Source organism: Pristis pectinata, chromosome 11, assembly GCF_009764475.1.
Source record: "Pristis pectinata isolate sPriPec2 chromosome 11, sPriPec2.1.pri, whole genome shotgun sequence".
Lineage (NCBI taxonomy): Eukaryota > Metazoa > Chordata > Chondrichthyes > Rhinopristiformes > Pristidae > Pristis > Pristis pectinata.
Window position 1 is genome coordinate 23,277,861 of NC_067415.1, and position 20,242 is coordinate 23,298,102.

A 20,242-nucleotide genomic window follows, 5' to 3' on the forward strand; every position below is an offset into this window, starting at 1 on the left:
TCCATGATGGATGTTATGGATGTTTAAGAACAGCGTGAATGTCCATCCTATTTCAGGCAAAATGGAAGTAAAAATTATGCCATTTTGATAATGGGCTGTCAATCCAGTATGCTGGTTTTACACTGGGGTACCAATTAAAAAACATAAAATTTTCAAGCAACTTAAAGGAGAAGATTGGTCCAGTTACAACATTGACATCTACCTTACAAATGTATGTTATTAATATTTTATTTACAATACTTGTTAAAATTTATATATTTTATGATTGTATTAAAATGGCTCTTTTGAAAGTTATGTAATGGATTGAAGATAATGATATTTTTCATTGGTATAAGGCAGCAAATTGATTGTAAAGATAGTGAGGCATAATTTTGACTGTGGAATAAAGCAATAACGGAATTCCTTAGAGGACCCTCATTGCTTGAAGTAGACTGGACTGTATGGACTGTAAAGCACTTTGATACTATGGGAACTTTTTGACAATTAATAAACTGAAATACTGTTTTTGAAATAGTTCAAGAAAGCAGGGTCACTCAATGCACTTGAAATTTCCTGGTTAGGAAAGAAGATGATAATGAGTGCAGAAAACTCAATCAAAACTTCAAGATAACACATCTGCAATGTTCATAATTTCAACTGTCATTTATTCACTGTGATTACAAACCCTTGACCGATAATAAAGCACAGCTCCATGTTTTGTTTAAGTCATCCTCATTTTCTATGAATACGCCAATCCCCACTGAGGGAAGACCCGTTATTTAAGTGCTTAAGAGAAAGTTACAGCGTTAACATTGAAATTCAGCCAGAAGTGCTGAACAGATGATCCTCCTGAGAACCCCACAATAATAAAAGCCAGTCTTTGGCCAATTCCATTTACTCAACATGATATCAAGAAGAGGCTGAGAGCACTGGATACAACAAACATTATGGGACTAGACAACATCCTAGCTCTAGTACTGAAGACCTGTGCTCCAGATGTCTCTAGCCAAACAGTTACAACATTCACATCTACCATACAATATGTCCCAGTATATCCTGTTCACAAAAAGTAGTTCAAATCCAGTCCAGCTAATTAGTATTAAATCCAGTCCAGCTAATCCAGCAAACTGATGGAAGGCATCATCAACAGTGTTACCAAGCAGCACTTAACATACTAATAACCTGCTCACCGATTTCCAGTTTGTGTCCTACCAGAACCTCTCAACTCCAGACCTCATCATAGTTTTCGTCCAAACATGGACCAAAAAGCTGAATTCCAGAGGTGAAGTGAGATGACTGCGCTTCAAATCAAGGCAGCATTTGGCCAAGTTTAGTCTCAATAAGTTCTGTAAAATTAATACATATGGGCATCAAAAGGAAAATGCTCTGATAGTTGGAAACATATCTCGCACAAAATTGTTGTGCTTGTTTGACATCAATCATCCCAGTCCAGGGCATCTCTGTAAGAGTACATCAGAGATGTGTCCTAAACCCAACCATCTTCAGCTGCAATGACCTTCTCTCATCATATGGTCAGAAAGGAAGGTGGGGGGAGGGGAAGTGTTTGCTGATGATCACATAATGTTCAATTCTATTTCCTCAGCAAATGGAACAGTCCATCCTTGCATGCAGCAAGACCTTGACAATATTTAGGCAATGGCTGATACATGGCAAAAGTGTCAGGCAATGATCATCTCCAACAAGAGAGAGTCTAACCACCTACCTTCACATTTAATGGCAATACTATCGCTGAGTCCCCAACCGCAACATCCTGAGGATCACCAGTGGCCAGAAACTCAACTGACCTAGCCACATGAATCTCGTGGCTACATGAGCAAGTCAGAGGCTGGGTATCCTGTGGCGAGTGACTCACTTTCTGATGCTCCAAAGCCTTCCTATCTACAGTGTGGAAGTTGGGATATGATAGAATACTCTTTAGATTAGTTTGGATCTAACAAATCTCAAGAAGCTCATTAGCATTCTGGACGAAGCAGCCCCCTTGATTTGCACCCCATCCATCACCCTAAACATTTTGTTCTCTTCACCACAGGTGTATACCGTCAGCAAAATGTACTGTGATCACTTCGCCCACACTACTCACCTTTATTGACAAGACAGACAAAAGCAGCAAGTTCATGGGAACGCCACCACCTGCAGGATCTGAGTCATACACCATGACCAGGAAATATATTGCAGATCCTTCATTGTTGATGGTCTGAATCTTGAGATTCCCTGCTCCACAGCACCGTGGAGCTCCTTCACCAAAAGAATGCAGTGGTTCAAGAAGCAGCTCACCTTCACCTTATCATAGTCAATTAGGAATGGGCAATAGATGCTGGTCTTGCCAGAGATGCCCAGATCCCCCAAAAAAGTTAATCAATACAGTAAGTTATATCTTGTTTCATCAAATCCAGTGCAACATACCAGACTTCCAAAGTACTTCACAGAATAGTATTTTAACCAGTAACAGAGCACATGCTGAAGTTTTATTTTCTGCACTAATGAAAAAACTTGTAGATTCTAAAATCTCCTCCAGATTTAAATGGAATAATATCCATCATACCGTCTGCTTCAGTATACTGTTTCTTAAATATGCTGAATACAAAGATGTGTATTAATATCAGCTGAAGAGAAAAAGGCATTCCACACTGCTTCAAGGCACAAGGATAATAAATGAATCTGATCATCTGCAGGCACAGATTCATTACTGGAGGTCAATTCTATGATGTGACCACAAATTCTCAGTAATGCAGTATTTAACTATAACAAATTCACTATGGCACTGAACTGCATGACCTGGTGCAGGTGTGGCAAATTAAGAGGTGCAAATCTCAAAAGTAATCACAGTCATTTTATGGTATGGGAGGAAATGCACTGGCTTAGTGAAAATGCTTAAAGAATTATCTAATGTAGTCTGAGGAAAGACAGTAAAAGTTAAAGAATGTCTGAACATATGCCTTGGATTCAATAGAAAACAGTCAATAAATCTCTTTGTGTATTCGATTTCAGTTTTATATTGATATTCTTTGTTGTACAGACTGTCCATTACCCTTTCTTTTGATGTAGTGAAATCACTGTGAAATAAGCAAGAGAATGTCAAATCATTGTACAAAAAATACTATTTTAAGTTGCGCTGTGACAATTCAAGCAAACAAACCACCTATGGTAGTCTTCAATTCCTGCAAAGAGCAATATTTACTGTGGACAGTAAGATGACGGAGGTTTCACGATATCAATACATTTGAAAAACTTAAATTCAGAAATCAAAACAGTATTTGTGTTCACTCTGGCAGCACAGATAAATAATTTAAGATTTGGTCACTATCCTATTTTTCTATTAGTAAAATGTGCAGAGATTTTAAAAATGAAGCATGGAAGTGAGATTTCTTTCATGTAAACAATGTGAACAAATGATCTGATAGTATTTCTTAATTTTTTTGAATGGAAAATTCCTCTTTATCAACTTAATGCAATAAATGTCTGATTTTTTTGTGTCTGATAGGCTCTCCAATAAATACCACAGAATAATGTGTTTTGTGACTCTATAAGAAACATGTTGGCCTGGATGTATGCTGGTAATTATTGGCAGTCCCAAAGAAACTGCCAACATTTACCAGTTTAAATGGAAGTCTGGGACTTTGTGCGCATATTGTCAAATGCTAAAGTCAAAAACTTACTGACAATTTCAGAATGCCAATTCTGTCAGTTTACTCTTGCACCGCACCTCACAAATAGTCAGCTTTTCAGGTCAATGCATGCACAGAAGTCCTGGACTTGCTTCCACTTACACCGGTAAATGTTTGTTCAGGATGTCAACATTTACCAGCAAGATAGATTCCTCAGCATTTACACTGGAGAATTAGTTCTTGAATTCTGCACCAGAATTAAATTAAAGCAAAGGGGAGGGGAAGTTATATTCTTCTAATAGCATTAAACTAACCCAAAATAATTTAAAGTATTTACAAGCATTGTTAAATGTGTTTAGCTATTTTTAAAAATTTTAATGATATTTCACTTAAAAAAATATTTACATTTTAATGGTTTTTATATGTGCTTGAACAGGAGAGGCAATCATTTATATTTCAACACATTCAGCTTTTTAAATAAAAGTATTCTGAATTCAGTGATCAAGCTTCCACCACACTCTAGGTAAGGAATTCCACCCTCTGAATGAAAAAGTTAGCCTAAACAGCCCAATCCAAATATCCATTTTTAGGTAAGAAATTCAAAATTGTGCACAATATTCCAGGTCCATTCTTACCAAGGCTTCCTCCTGAGACCTTCAACATCACAGAAGCCAGTCTTCAGCCAATTTGATTCATTCCACATATTACTGAGAGCACTGGGTCCAGACAATGTCCCAGCTATAGTACTGAAGACCCACACTCCAGAACCAGCTACATCTCTTGCTAAGCTAATCCAATATGGTTACAACTCTGACATCTACCCAACAATGTGAAAGATTGCCTAGGAATGCCCTATTCACAAAAAGCGGGACGAATCCAAACCGCCCAATCAGTCTACTGCCAATCATCAGCAAACTGATGGAAGCTGTCATCGACAATACTATCAGCAGTACTTACTTACCAATAAACTATGCACCAATACCCAGTTCAGTTTTGCCAGAATCACTCAACTCCAGGCTTGGTCCAAATAAGGATTAAAGAGCTGAATTGCAGAAGTAAAGCTGGTGTGATAGCACTTGATGTCAAGGCAGCATTTAACTTAGTATGGCATCAAGGAGGCCTGGTAAAATTGAAATAAAACAGAAGACACTCCAGTGGTTGGAGTCATATCTTGCACAAAGTAAGCTGATTGAGATTGTCAGAGATCAATCATCCCAAGCTTAGGACATCACTGCCGAGTTCTGCAGAGCAGTGCCCTCCATGCTAGCCATCTTTACATGATTCATCCATGGTTTTCCTTCCATAATAAGGTCAGAAACGGGGATGTTTGCTGACAATTGCACAATGTTCAATTCCATTTGAAACTGCTCAGCAAATGAAGTGACCCATGCCCACATGAGGCAAGACTGAGACAACATTCTGGCATAGATTGATAAGTGGCAGAAAATACATTTGCACCACAATATGACCAAGTCCAACATGAAAGAGTCTAACCACCTATCTTAATATTCAATTATATTATGATTGCTGAGTCCCCCACCAATTAACATCCTGTGGTCACTCCTGACCAAAAATTGAACTGGGTCAGCCACCTAAATCTTGTGGCTACATTAGCAGGTTGGAGGCTGGTTATCTTGCAGACAACCCAAAGCCTTTCCATGATCTACAAGATACAATTAGAAGCCTGGATGAGTATAGCTCTCACCACTCTCAAGAAGTTGGCCACCATTCAGAACAATGCAATCTATTTGCTCGGCATCTCATCCACCTGGTTAAAGATGTTATTTCTGTCACCACTGATGCATAGTGGCTGCAGTGTGTACCATCCACAATTGCCCAGGTTCTTCCAACACCACCTCCCAAACCTGTGATGTCTAACACCAGGGAGAACAAAAGCAGCAAGTGGATGGCAACACCACTGCTTCCAAGTTGGTTACAATTCTGACGTGGAAATATATTGCTTTCATTGGGTTTAAATTCTGGAAATCTCTCCCAAACAGCACTGAGGGAATATCTTCACCAGAAGGACTGCAGTAGTTTAAGGTAGCAGCTCACCACCACCTTCCCTCTTGTACTAAAATCCTCTTGCAACATATCATTTGCCTTCCTAATTGTCTGATGCATCTGCATGTTGGATTTAAGTGAACTAACTAATATACTTATGGAACCAATGATTCTCTCTCATTTTATCTCCTGATTATCTCATGACTTGGGTATCCTAGCTTGCAGGTGCTAAAAATAAAACAAGTTAATATGTAGGAATATGGTCTCTTTTCAAGATTTAACTGACCAAGCTGTCACTTGAGAATGGGTTTGACTCCTGCCAACATATACCAATCCCTTGACATGTGTCTGCTAAAATCAGATGCAAGTAGTATCTTATTTATAAATGTTTAACCCAGCTCCCCAACCCGCAAATTTGGTCCCTTAATCTTGCAACAGTTTTAAAACTACATACATATTCTTGGACTATAAAAGTACACAATATTGAACTATTTAGTTTCATTTAAACAACAGTATTAATATTTTAAAAGAATAATTTACAATACTGTGGAGAATCTTCTGTCCAAATATCCTATCTTATGAAAACAAATGTGCACAGTTGGCATGCTATTAATATTGAGAAAAGTCATGGTTAATTCAATGTGGCAAATCAATGATCTCGCATAATGATAATAACTTTCTTGGAATTATTTTTTTAAATAAAGTGCCCCCTAACATTAGGAAAGCGCGTGTTATTTTTATAAAAATTATAGAAGTTTGGGGTATGGTGGCAGGGTAGAGGTTAAATTATCAGACTGATAATCCAGAGGCCAGAGTTCAACTTCCACCATGGCAGCTGTAGAACTTAAATTCAGTTAATATTCTAACATTTTTAAAAAAAAACTTGTTATGAGTGTTGATGACCTCAAAACTAACAGATTGTTGCAAGAACCTATCTGGTTCACTAATTTCTTTAGGGAGAAGATCTTGTATGTGACTTTACACTCCTCAAAGTGGTTGGCTCAGAGGGCTTTGCTAGGCCATCTGAAGTGGCCTAGCAAACCATCAGTTTATTGGCAATTAGGGATGGATGATGAATGTTTGCCTCTACATTGACAACTAGATCCCGAAAAGAATTAATTTTTAAAAATCAGCAGTAAGACATAACGCTATTCGTATTTAATATGATTTCTATGAAAACAAGTAATCCTAATTGGACCAATGAATTTTGCAAGATATTGCAAGTTCAATTAATTATTCCCTTGCAACTTGGTAGGAATTCTTAAAAAAGTCAGGGGCAATTAATTTGTGAGAATTTCTGGAAGTGCATTTGTACTAGAAGTAAATTGGTTTATTCCAAACATCCAAAACTCAACGTTCCTTCCGAGTTGAAGAGAATTGACACTACCAAGTTATCATGTGCACACAATGACATAATAATACATAGACATGAAGGGAGTTTTTGCCCAGAGGAGAAACTAAAGAAAAAAAATCACCTTTCTGTTTCTTTCATTTGTCCTGCTCTGATTTGCCCCAGTAAATGAATCACACTGTGTGCATTTGCACTGCAATTTGGAACTCAAACTACTGAGTCCTGGATATGGGCATGTAGATCAATATGTTATATTCGCCTTGTTCACATTGTACCTTTAATTATAAGAAACACTTGAAATTAATCTGTTTTGAAGCTAAAGATGGTTTGCAAAGTTCCCAAAGAACATGATGCCAAAGTTGATACCAAAAATTCCATTTATCTCTTTGGCTATAGGTTTTAAAATCACAAAATTTGTCTAAAAACGTAGATGGTTGCATACTTTGGTACTGCATTTTAAATTGCTATATTGTTCATTTTTTAAAAAATGGCTCTTACAGTATAGTGTTTTATGTATGGAAAAATATTTTACACGCAAGGACATAGGAAATGACTCCAAATTAAGGAATTGATCATATAATGATTGAAACATGTACCATAGTGACATGATTACAAGATCTCAATGCTACAAATAAATAGCTCTCCCACCAGCAGCCACCCCAACTACCCCCCCCCCCCCCCATGTCCCACGCCCCACAAATACACTCAGGTTCTTAAGTTATTATTAAGTGGATGGACATTTAGAACAAAAAACGCAAGTGAATTATATTTTCAGTTTTTCATAAGGATTGATTTGGTAAACCATTATTTCAAATTAAACAATCAACATACTGGCTTAATTTTCATTCTATTAGCCAAGCTTTCCCTGACTAAATGCAACATACTAAAATCTGAATTCACACTTTTTAAACTTATACTGCAAAAAATATTTCGCGGACTTATTTTTGTATGAACTGGGATACGTTGAACAGATTTTCTGATTAACATAGTTGGTAGCTAATTATATAACAACACCAGTGAAACACTGCACTGATGGTCAGTTAACTGCAAGGATTTAAAACCAATTGTACAACATTATTTTTAATAATAGAGCACAAGTGCTAGTATACTTTTTCTTTTAAATGTAACAATGTACCTTGGTGATTTACTTAAATTCAGATGGTGACAGACTAAATCTGAAATTAATTCAAATATGATTCAGCAACTGGTGCCAGAGACAAGGTAATTCGCCCTGCAAAAGCCATTCCTGGATTGATACATTGAAATGAATCAAGAACTACTATTTCAGTCGTTATAGATCTGGCTGTAAAACAGCACTGGAGAAAATTTTCAGACAATCACAAACCAGTTTGTTTTTCTCACGGAATGTCAAAGCCAAAGGAAAGAACAGAAATGTGAAATGTATTTAAAAAGATGTACAATAAATTACTCAAGTTAAAATATGAACTGGAGAGGGAAAGAGATAGACTGAAAAAGGAAAATGGGAAACAGGGAAGAGATAGAAATGAGAGAAAGGGAAGATTGTGAGGAAAGCTAATTTTGTTCTGAATAGTTTTTGTTACATCTTTTTATCTTTTTAACATAACAATGGCCACATTGGAGAGATTGAAATTTCCATGAATCTGACAGCAATCATTACTAAACATAATAACAAAGTAAAGGCCAAACATCATTTTTAAAATATATTTGTAGTTTTCTTTAATCACTCTCTTGATTTATTTCATTTGATGGAAAATAAAATGACTGGTACATCGTTCCATCTTTCATTGCTTAAGCACTGCCTTTTCATAAACTTAATTAAATATGGTTACAGACCAGCTACATTTCTAGAAACAGAGAATGATGCACATTTTGATACTTGGTGTGTGTGAGGGGGTGGGGTCGGTAGTCAAAAGACCAGTATTACATGATCTATTTACATAGATAGCAGGTATACTCCCTAAAATCACGGAATTTAAATTATATTCACCTTCAACCATCTATGCTTTGTACTAGGTTTATACCATTACACTTCTTGCTTATGTCACGTTCAATGCAGTTGTAGAATACCTGTCAAGATGTAAGAATTTACAGCAATGTCACTAAAATGATGCACATTATGGGGGAAAAACCTTTACCTGAAACTCTAAAATGAACTGAAACATATTCTTAGTAGTTAATTCTTATTAACCGTCTTTTAATAAGTTTTTCGATTAATTTAGTAAAAAAAATTAGGAGCCGTTAAAAAAGTAACATGAATGCAGCTACCTCAGTCGTACGGCATTGCTGCGTATAACTTCATTTTCAGATGTTTTATTTCACTTAGACTGTAACAGCTAAACTAAGCTCTCCCAATATCATGTTTCGAAAAACAGTTATTATTACCATCTGATAATCAAGCGCTAACATTCAGCTTTAAAATGTAATTTTACTTTTAACAATATTCAACATGCGCACCCAGCCGAACTTATCGAAGAACTACTATGTGATTATAATTTTTTTAAATGTCAACCGTAACTGGTATTCAATCGGTTGTTTTCTAATACAACAGGCTGATAAAGAAACTGTATTATTTTTTAATGAATATGAATGCGATATCCATCAATACCATGTAGTGAGCAAGGGTGACAAAAATAGTAAAAATATTTTACAAATTGTCCTTTGACCAGATCAAGCGTTCCTGTTAACGAAGTTCGTAAATAGTACAACGTTTATTCCTTCATTTAAATAGCTTCTACATCGATAAAATTTTTCCAACAGCTCCGCCAAGGACTTCTTGAATTGATCTACAATTCAGAAACCCGGCTCATTCTGCGACTCAATCTACGTCAATTATGGTGAATTATCAATATATATTCATTTGCGATACTTCTCCCCACAAAACAGGTTGTTATCTTTGGTTTACAAAATGTGACATATCCAGTAATGCAACCTCGTTTTGTGGTGCATAATTATCTCCTTTTATCACACCGCTAGCAGCCCCAGATCGAGAGCAATAACAGGCACCGTTTTCAACGCACTAAACAGCAACTCTCCAATTGCAAGAGCTCCGGAAAATGGCATCGCTACGAACAAACCCGCCCCAAGAGGATCTGTAAATCGAAAAGCTATGATAATTTTACGAAAGCATGTATGGATAAATAACATGAATCAATCATTCAAAATAACCCTATAATACATAACCGATAGGCATTGAAGTTAATTTCGTTTTAAATCAGTGTTCCTTACAGCGTTGTTTGCCTATCGGTTAGTTTTTTTAAAAAAAGAATATGCAATTTTTAGCGTTTTTAAAAAAGCCGGTCTATGAAGTGAATGTTTCGAAAACCCATTTTTTGTTTGTTAAAATGTAATTCGTTTATTATTCTTTTGATTTAGTGGAACATTTCTGACTGTGAGAACGCCACTTCAAAAACAGCTATGCTATACAGTTTAAACCCTTCTAAAGCTGGATTTGAGCTGTTAATCTGACAATCAAATGAAGAGCCCCGATGAAACCGGTCTTTCTTCTTTGCAAGTGACGAGAACCTACAGCCACAACAACCCATTAGCACCTGCCTATACAAACACAACACTTTCATAACTGTAAACACTGCCCTACCTAATAGAATGAGAGGGATAATAGATAAACTAGCTATCAAATACCGCATCTATTTATATATTACCAATTGGCTTCTTGTCCAATAATATCCACAATATACACACAAAAATTCAAGTATTCCTCTGACAATCCGATTGCGCTTTTTTGAACACCCTCTTTTGGGCTCAGACACCCACTTTGAGTTTCTTTATAAATGCTAGGATTAATTAGCTCTATTTAGTGGCAGGCAATGACGAGCCCAAGAGCGATTGGATACCGACGCCCGGCCCTGCCTTATATTTTACACTCCACAGAGCATCTATGCTCCTCCAAACTGATCAGCAGCTTTAGAAGCGCAGGCTGGACTACACTTGATCTGTTTCTTGACAAAAGAGAGAGAGAGAGAGAGAGAGGGAAGAGAGAAAACAAACAAGTTTGGCTAGTGCTGCTACTGCCGTGATAGGTTTGTACGCTATTGCTGCCGTCCAAATTTCATGAACCCGATTTCTACGATTTGGAGTTTTTTTACGACATCTACTTTTACTGTTTTTTATTATTTTTCTGAAGTTGGCGCCTGTTAAACCGGCCGCATTGGATCCGTCAGGGTACTGCGAGACTCCGGTGTACAACCCGGATCTCTGCCCAAATATGATTGCTGCCCAAGCCAAACTAGTCTACCACCTGAACAAATACTATAATGAGAAGTGTCAAGCTCGAAAAGCCGCAATTGCCAAGACCATCAGGGAAGTGTGCAAAGTGGTGTCAGACGTACTCAAGGAAGTGGAAGTGCAGGAGCCACGGTTTATCAGCTCCCTTAACGAAATCGACAGCCGTTTTGAAGGGTTGGAGGTAATTTCCCCTACCGAGTTCGAGGTGGTCCTCTACCTTAACCAGATGGGTGTTTTCAACTTCGTGGACGATGGCTCCTTACCTGGCTGCGCCGTGCTGAAGCTAAGTGACGGTCGTAAGAGGAGCATGTCTCTGTGGGTGGAATTCATTACGGCTTCGGGATATCTCTCTGCACGTAAGATCCGCTCCAGGTTTCAAACACTGGTGGCTCAGGCCGTGGACAAATGTAGTTACCGGGACGTTGTGAAGATGGTGGCCGACACTAGCGAGGTGAAGCTCCGGATCAGGGACCGCTACATAGTGCAGATCACTCCCGCTTTCAAATGCACTGGGATTTGGCCGAGGAGCGCGGCGCATTGGCCGCTGCCTCATATCCCCTGGCCTGGGCCGAACCGGGTAGCAGAGGTCAAGGCCGAGGGGTTCAATTTGCTCTCCAAAGAGTGTTACTCCCTTTCCGGCAAGCAGAGCTCAGCCGAGAGCGATGCCTGGGTCTTACAGTTCGCCGAGGCCGAGAACAGGCTTCTATTAGGGGGCTGTCGGAAGAAATGCCTGTCTGTTCTCAAAACTTTGCGCGATCGACACCTTGAACTCCCTGGACAGCCTCTCAATAACTATCACATGAAAACACTGGTTTCCTATGAATGTGAGAAACATCCCAGAGAATCGGACTGGGACGAGTCGTGTTTGGGAGATCGCCTAAACGGGATTCTACTGCAGCTCATCTCCTGTCTTCAGTGTCGCAGATGTCCACATTATTTCTTACCCAACCTAGATTTATTTCAGGGCAAACCACATACCGCTTTGGAAAACGCAGCAAAACAAACCTGGCGCCTGGCGAGAGAGATACTCACTAATCCCAAAAGCTTGGAAAAACTTTGAAATTGAACATATACCATTTAAACCGTGATTTCCATTTTATGACATATTTAAATATCCTCGCATTTGTTGTTCAGTTGTGGCTATTGATGTTTTGTGTACCAGGAATTCCTAGGCGAACAAGCTGACTGATTCCATATTTTTGGATACGGCTGGACTTTCTTTTTGCTAAAAGAAGATATTGCCATCAAGGTATTTGTAGATGATATTATTGAAGTTTATTGCTATCTGATGTGTCTAATGGAAAAGTTTACACCTTGGCGACAGTGATCGTTTCAGATTTTGCTTGTTCATATCTTTATTACTCATTCCATCATGACTTGAATTGTTATTTAAACTATATCCAAACGGAAATATGAACGTTGCTTATACATAATGCTTGATTGTCGAAAACTGGAGAAAATATTGAAAATATGCACTTGGAAAACACTGGATTTGAAAACTTTGTGACTAAGAACATTTTGAAATTTCTGTTGCTGAAATATTTAATTTGAAGTTAATAAATGAAACGATTAAAATCCTTACTGCCTGCAGTTTGTAATGAATTACTTCAATCACATATTTCATAATTGCAGGAAAAACAAATCATTTTGTTAACCCAATTTTTTTAACAGCGTACCGATAACCAATTTTAAATATTTAGATGATAACATATACAAAACGCAGCAAAATATTGCAAATGTATAGCCTGCAGAAATCTATTACATAGTTTTGACTCTGAGTTCATCTTTTTTGAAGTCGGCATTATAAAATAGATTTTAGTTTAAGATATATAAAGGCGCACGTAAATCAAACTGTAAATTCAAGTCTGCAATAAAAAAGAGAATGCAGGAAGTACTCGGCAGAATTTAGACTACGGGTTAAAGTTTTCGGCTACGTATGTGCAAATAATATGAAATCCAGTTATGCATCAAGCTAATGTTTACTGCAGCATCAAGTGCATATTGCTAGTTCCTTATATCTCTGTAACAGTAGCCAATTCAATTAATTGTTTTAAAACTAAGTCTGACTGACGGTAAATTATAGTCAAAAGACATTAGTGCACTAAATATACTACCAGACTTCCTCGTTAAGTAATTCAAAATAAGGCTTGGCAAACGGGAACGCGAAGAAAACTAAGGGAGGGCAAATCCACCGATATTGTCAATAAATGTGAGAAAGCAGACTTAAATTTTTTGGTTTAGCATATCCATATAATAAATTGCATCGTATTAAACCTCATTAGAAAAAATGATTTAATATCTTACACATCTGTATTCAACGTATGCATTTCATTGTTTATCGCAATAAGAAATAATGCAAATGCGCATGCAAGATATTAACTTGGTTTTTCGTTGTATTTTAATTAGGCCTCTGTTAGACAAAGATTTGAGTGTGGTACACTTTCAAAATTGTTCACTATATTGTGGACACTGTGTTTATAGCTGCACATGAACGCACTAGAAATATATTAAAGAGAAAATGAATAACGGAATTGCTACCATGCGCTTAACAGCAGTGATTTAATGTAACCAAAATAACACAGGCTATTTTGTAACTACACCAGAACCACTCAATTCCACTGAAGTTTTGTTTATAAAGGGATTCTGAGACTTGGACAATTGCATATGTAATTAAAAATCAAAATTAAGTATATTCCTTAGCCTTGTTTTGTTAATGGGCGTGCATAAATGCGACCATAGATGATTTTAATCCTTCTCTTTTGGTTCCTCGTATCATCCATCCAGGCAAGGCCGCATAAACAAGTTTCTGAGTAAAATCGTGTATAACATAACGTTTTTGAACAGAAATACAATTCAATGATATTAATGCGTTAACTAAGTCAAAATTAAATAAGTTCTTAGTGGAAACTTCGACGAATCAAAACATGACATAAACCTGATTTCAAATTTTTGCTTAATGTATCTGATTCAAATAAGTTTTAAAGAAACACAGGGCCTAGTAAAGTCGTTGACAGATTATTTTAAAGACTAGCAAGTTACAGAGACTCCATTTTTCCTGCTTTATGTTACTGTGTAAAAAAAATTCTCTACGATGGCGAAAACAAAGACTATAATTCCTCGATAACAAACTTTGTGTTCTTTGGCGGTTAGATTTTGATGAAATAGACGCAAGCTTTATTATTATTTGAATGTTAAGGAATTTTACCAAATTTACGCGTCATAGACGTTATAAAGGCAACGAATAGCATGATGTAAAATTAAAAGAAAAATAAGAATAAGATAAAAATAACATGGAAGGAAACAGGTGCGTCAAAGCTTAGCATTAAAAACAAAATACATTACAGATTGTGTTTAATTATATTCTACGAGTGTAAAACAGCAGATTCTGACAATTGTTTGAAAACATTAAATCAAAATGCAAATTCGTTGCAAAATTCCAAATGAATTGCCCTTTAAAAAACTGGTAGAAGATAAGAGTAATTCATTTGGCGGATATTGCAAAATAGTAAATATTTGACCTGTAGGTACGAGGCGAGACCAGTAGAAGCAATGAAATCTGGGCCAAGGCCTAGCCAACGTGATTTGAAAAAGCTATTAACTCTTTTGTAAACCCGGATAGACTTGGGTTAAAGATCAAATCCCGTCTTTAGTTCTGCCAGTCTTATTCACTTAAGACTCATCAAAATGTATCGGCTACTTTAAATAAACGAGTCTCAAGAGATGTACAAATCAAATACTTTCTGACATCTGTTTGCATCACGGAATATAACACGCTGCTACGCATGTAAAACTTTTAGAATATCTCATACAGCGTTTAAACCGACGATCAATTGAGTTTATAGCTGATGAGGAAAACTACAATATTACATTGTGCAATCTGTTACCACTGATCCCAACATAATATGAATTATTACTTTCAAAAGCACCTACCAGCATTGTTCCAACTGCGATTGTGACTCACTAACAAAAGTTAGCTGCATCTGAAATGTTAGTTTAAAGATATGTAACCGATATGGTTGCAAGATGCTGATCGATCAATTTTATTGCAGGAAAATAGTTCCACTGGGTTGCTTGGGCCAATATATGCAACACCAAAGGGATGGGAGTAAAATGGGGAAAGAGGTTTCACGCATCACACATTAAAACAATTTTCAAAATTGTACATATCACAATTTTTTTTTAAAAAAGCAGGCTGTTTTACTTCTCTGCTCCACAATTCAGTGTTGTTAAGTTAATATTGCCAAAGTATTTCGGGTAGGACCTAATTTATTTTAAGCACTTTATGAAAATGTGCGTAAATGAAAGTCATTGCACCTTTTTTTCTGAATTCACTGAAAATATATGACTTTATAAAAATGGGTAACCACGTGATTAGTATTCAACTAACAGGCAATTTCTCGGTGAGTTATATTACTGCCATACAAAATATTATCTTCAAAATTGAGATAATAATGTTCCCGAAAAATGTTAGTATTTTAATTTTCAGCAAAACTCTGTCTTTCCAAGTACAAACTATGTAATTTAGTATTTGGTATCCAGTGTTAATTAAAATAATCGAGGAAGACGATTAATAAACAAGGCTTAACACACAGCAAAAACATAGCACGACGTGCTGATATAAACTATTGCATCTTGCAAGTATTAAATAGTTTACCTTCGGGTCGATTTTTTTAAATCCATGGTCATCCTCGTCGACTTCGAAATAGATTTCTGTGGTAGTGATGGACAAGGTTCCTTTAGCAACTACGACTGGTGCTATTAGCTGAGCTGGAGTACTTAGGACAACAGGGCCTGTAAGTAGACATGTAAATCTTTACTCTCAGTATAAATCTTGGAGGGAATATGATTTCACATTGGCTATTTCAAAGGGATAATTTGATACATTCGGTTTGAAATGATCACCTATGAACGCTTCTTCATCATACATCGCAGGTCAATGTTCACATGCAATCAAGGTCTTTACAGAGCATTAGCACGCACGGTAATATCAATGGAAGTACAAAGATTTCAGGAGTAATTTTGCGTTTGATAATTTTTGTCATCTCACTATACGAAAGATTAGTATCTTTTTAGCTGATTCATAGGAGTTATCCGACCAAGATCCTGTAGACATAAACAATCCCATTTTATGACAATGTCAGATATTTATTTTATTGTTTTGAGAACCCCGCATGGAGCACACTTACAATGAAGTAGAGATATCAGGATTCAAGGATATTACGCGTCTCAAAATAATCACAAAAAGTACCACACTGTACTGAAAAGATTTAATGGACATATTTATTGCTCTGAACGTGCTTACTTGTGTGTTCGTATTCCTTAGTAGCTTTAAAGTAACATTTTAACGCAAATATTTTGATATCTGCCAATGTAACGGAAATATACGTTAACTACTTCGGTTTTTGCCCCGCATTCCAAGGGGTACTACAATCAGTATTAGATTTTTAAACTTTCGGCACATTTCTGCTCTGAGTCAGCTGACCATCATCACGTGAAATGTCATCACCTCGATCTTGAGCTCTGACTTGTATTCATATTATCCATCACGTCTACCCGCAACTGGCCAAACTAAAATCTTTAGGATTGGTATTTGCCATCGATCGTTACACTGAACTGGTACTTTAATCTCTCATCAATCTTAATCTGGGTTGCTCCATCAGTTCTGTTCGATATTGTTTCAAGATTACAAGTGGATTTGGTTTGTATTCCCAAGACTCCCCTCTTTTCTGCTCAGAGAAAGCTTTGCGTGAACTCGAGCTATTTATTAGATATTTATTAATTCAAATCAGATATTTAGAAATTGTCAATTTTATATTTCTTTTTGTAGGGAAGGCGCTATCCAAATCTCTGATTATATAGTAACCCCAGTCGCAGAACACTTAAAGTGGATACAAGCATTGTATTGTAGCCTGGAGGGAATCAGAAAAAGACTGGGACAATACGAGGTTAATCCAGAACAGCCGAAAGAAAGGGATTACGTTTTAATCTCCCAAGGGATAGTGACTCCATAATTAGAATCCAATATTAAAATGTTTGCATAAAATAATAATCAAATATGCACATATTAAGAGGTTTCAAAATAATCCACACTACTGGAGTTCCCTTTTAACTAGATATCTCCAAACATAAACGTAGTACTAACTGAACTTTATTAGAATACCGGATAATGGCACCGACTCTGACCTGATTTTATGGAAGGCTGAATCCTTCAAATGTGGAAGGCAACTGCTTGAATGCAGCTGATGCAACCTCGCAAACGTTTCTGCCTTTTTACACTGATAAAATTTACATTCCTTTTTTTTTGCTGTATTTGAAGTGTTTCAACCTCGCATGTCTCGAATGCACACGTTGTTTCTTGTACCATAATGAGGCGTAATAAACAGGCAGCTAACCCACCCTATTTATGTGTATGTGAGTCTAAATCTGTCAATAACAGTTCCAAGTAAACTCGAAGGGGCGGAAATTGATATAGAGACGTTATTGATATGTGAATCAATCACTTCAAGCCATTGTTCAAATTAAAATTAATTTTCAAATTTATATACACCACCCTGCAGTATCTTTCTTTGATATAAATTCGGTTGCAGCGAATAGGCAGCAGCAGGGCTCCTTGATTTGACACCTGGCTGCCACCAGGATTCACCATTTGCCAGCTGTTTAACTGAACCAAACTGGCAGATTTGAGGTGGGCGACATAGATGTAAAACAGAAGAGTAAATCTTAAGACAAAAGTGGAAATTCTGAATTGGAGCTTGATATACTACATTTAGTACTGGGGCGAGGTAGGGTACAGACAGGAAACGCGGAAGGCCGGTAGCTGATGTGGGCGCGCAAGGAAAAATCATAGCTGTTTTGGAGAGATGAAGGGTTACATAGCAGAGGGGCATTGGAAGGACGAGAAAAACATGGACTAACCCCAAACCTGGAGATCATTCAGGGCTCACACTGAACGGATCAGGTCTACAGATGAGAAGGTATCTGAGAATTACAAAATTCAATCGTACCTACCAAGTGTTTCTCTGCGCTCGTGATTTTTCAGACCATTTCCAATCAGAATTGGGGAAAGACGTGGACAATTGAGAGCTTTACTTGGAACCCCCAGCCCAAAGGTAGTGAGTGAAAAGGACAGAGTGGACAAGTGCAGTGACCTGATTCTGATACACCCAAAGCAACAGATCAATTATAATACAGAGCCAGAGGTCAGTGATAGCGAGTCGGGTCTGGTCCAGACAGAAAGTAGTAAATGCACAATAAGGGAAGATACAGTATAATAAACAAAAAGAAAATGAGTATGTGGAGATAACTGAAAGTTCCAATATCGAGTTGTTAGTCCACTTCTAGAGTCAGTAGGAGCGTCACGTCGCGTTCCTGGGAGTGTTTTCGATTGTTGATCCTGTAAATCAACAGCACTGTGCCCATCAATGGAAGGATTTATCACTTCAATAGATGGACAAGAGCAGTTGTGGTACTGAAGGTTATTCACACGCGAAGAAATACGTCACATTTACCAGACTTACAATAAAGGCTAAGTTTATGAGTTTCTTTGTCTTCATTCTTTTGCCTAGACACACATAGAATGTAGTTTTCATTTTTAAGTGAGGAGTTAGTCATACTTCTCAGCTGACGTTTAGCGTTCTTTAAATTTACTACGATTTGATCAAATGAACCAGTTCAACATCGAAGAAAATCCATTGAAATAGCGTTAGTGAACGATTTTTAAAAAACACGCGAATAAGACGCGAAAGACATTAAATAAACACATGACATCGACCACTGACGTCTATCGGCAAAAAGTTACTTTTTAACCAAGTTATATATGACATTATATTCTTAAACTACTGTCAGATGGTTGTTGCCAGAATTTCGAAAAACAACAATTCCTCAGAGGTTATTGGTCACAGACTTGCGACTTGCCTCTAGAAATAACGATTAGCCCACAAAAAAAAAGCGCTAGGATAAAAGTGAAATTTTGAAAAAAAGACTGCAATTTGTGACCAAGCCACAGTGGAAGTTCAGACGATCTTTCTCAACCAAGGGAAAATAGAAGCTACATAATATTCGTCTTGAAGTGCGCGGCAATTTTATCTAAATATAAATGGGAACTTCTATACAAATACATTCGTGGCTTATTTATTCAACCACTAAAATATATGCATTATTTTAGAAAATAACATTTTAATAATTCTCAATCTAGTCGGTATACAAATGTTTATGTTTAATTTTATACCTTTAATGATTTAAATGCAGCGCGTTGTTTCCTAAATTGTATAGCAAGAAATATCGCTTAATACAATTTTAAGAAATTAGAATGATTAATATCCCAGTACACGTACAGATCTTGTTCCTCGAGTTCTGGAAGTTCACGGGTTATGGATCCCAGGTTCAGTAGTGAGGAGGCAAACCTGTAGATAAATTCTGCATGTGTGGACGTCTCCCTAAACTGTGGACGTCCTACACTACATAGATATGGTTTCAATGCAGAGTAGATTTTAGACATTTCGCAATGAAGTTATGCGTCAGTGCGCCCATCTTCGTATTACAAAGACTATCTCCTAGACGGCGTGTTAGTCCTTCATGTATTGGGAATTACCTGCTAGATTGTCGATCTCTTTCTCCTGCAATAGGCTGACAGTATCGTCATCTCCTTCTAACATTAACTCGGTCTCCGTATTTTGATTTACAACTGTCTGGGCCCGGAAAGTTTTCTTCGACTTTATAGTGTCCTCATCTGCAACTGCAACAGAAATTAGACAAAGAAAAATAATTCAACTGCTTCCGGAAATATGTTAAGTTCCGCATTTAACAGCAATATTCCATAGAAGCAAATTTCTGTTTCCTCTTTTGGACAACCGCTTCAGAAACAGGATGTGAGACGCTCTTTTTTTCTGCGGAATGCGAATCCTATCGTTTGCGTAAATGTTTTGTTTTTGATTACAGGTTATATATCTTAGCTTCAAACAGCAGGATTTCATTTCTCCCATCCACAGAAATCAATTTCAAGATTAAAATTTAGTTTAATTCAAAGAATAATCTATGCGTTGCACTTAGACTCTCTTCT

The 20,242-nt window shown here is 37.1% G+C and overlaps 2 protein-coding genes across 2 annotated transcripts in view; one reads left to right on the forward strand and one right to left on the reverse strand.

Annotated features, from left to right (window-relative positions):
• nbeaa (neurobeachin a) overlaps positions 1-20,242 on the reverse strand; it is a 560,854-nt gene that overhangs the window by 171,756 nt on the left and 368,856 nt on the right. The window contains exons 39-40 of the mRNA XM_052025565.1: positions 19,775-19,918; positions 15,839-15,975 (exon numbers count right to left, since the gene is read on the reverse strand). Of these exons, the coding sequence (XP_051881525.1) occupies positions 15,839-15,975; positions 19,775-19,918 (281 nt within the window). The remainder of the gene's footprint in view (positions 1-15,838; positions 15,976-19,774; positions 19,919-20,242) is intronic.
• On the forward strand, positions 10,868-12,765 carry mab21l1 (mab-21-like 1). Its single transcript, XM_052025564.1, has one exon. It carries the CDS (start codon positions 11,165-11,167, stop codon positions 12,242-12,244), a length of 1,080 nt encoding a protein of 359 aa, XP_051881524.1. The 5' UTR covers positions 10,868-11,164; the 3' UTR covers positions 12,245-12,765.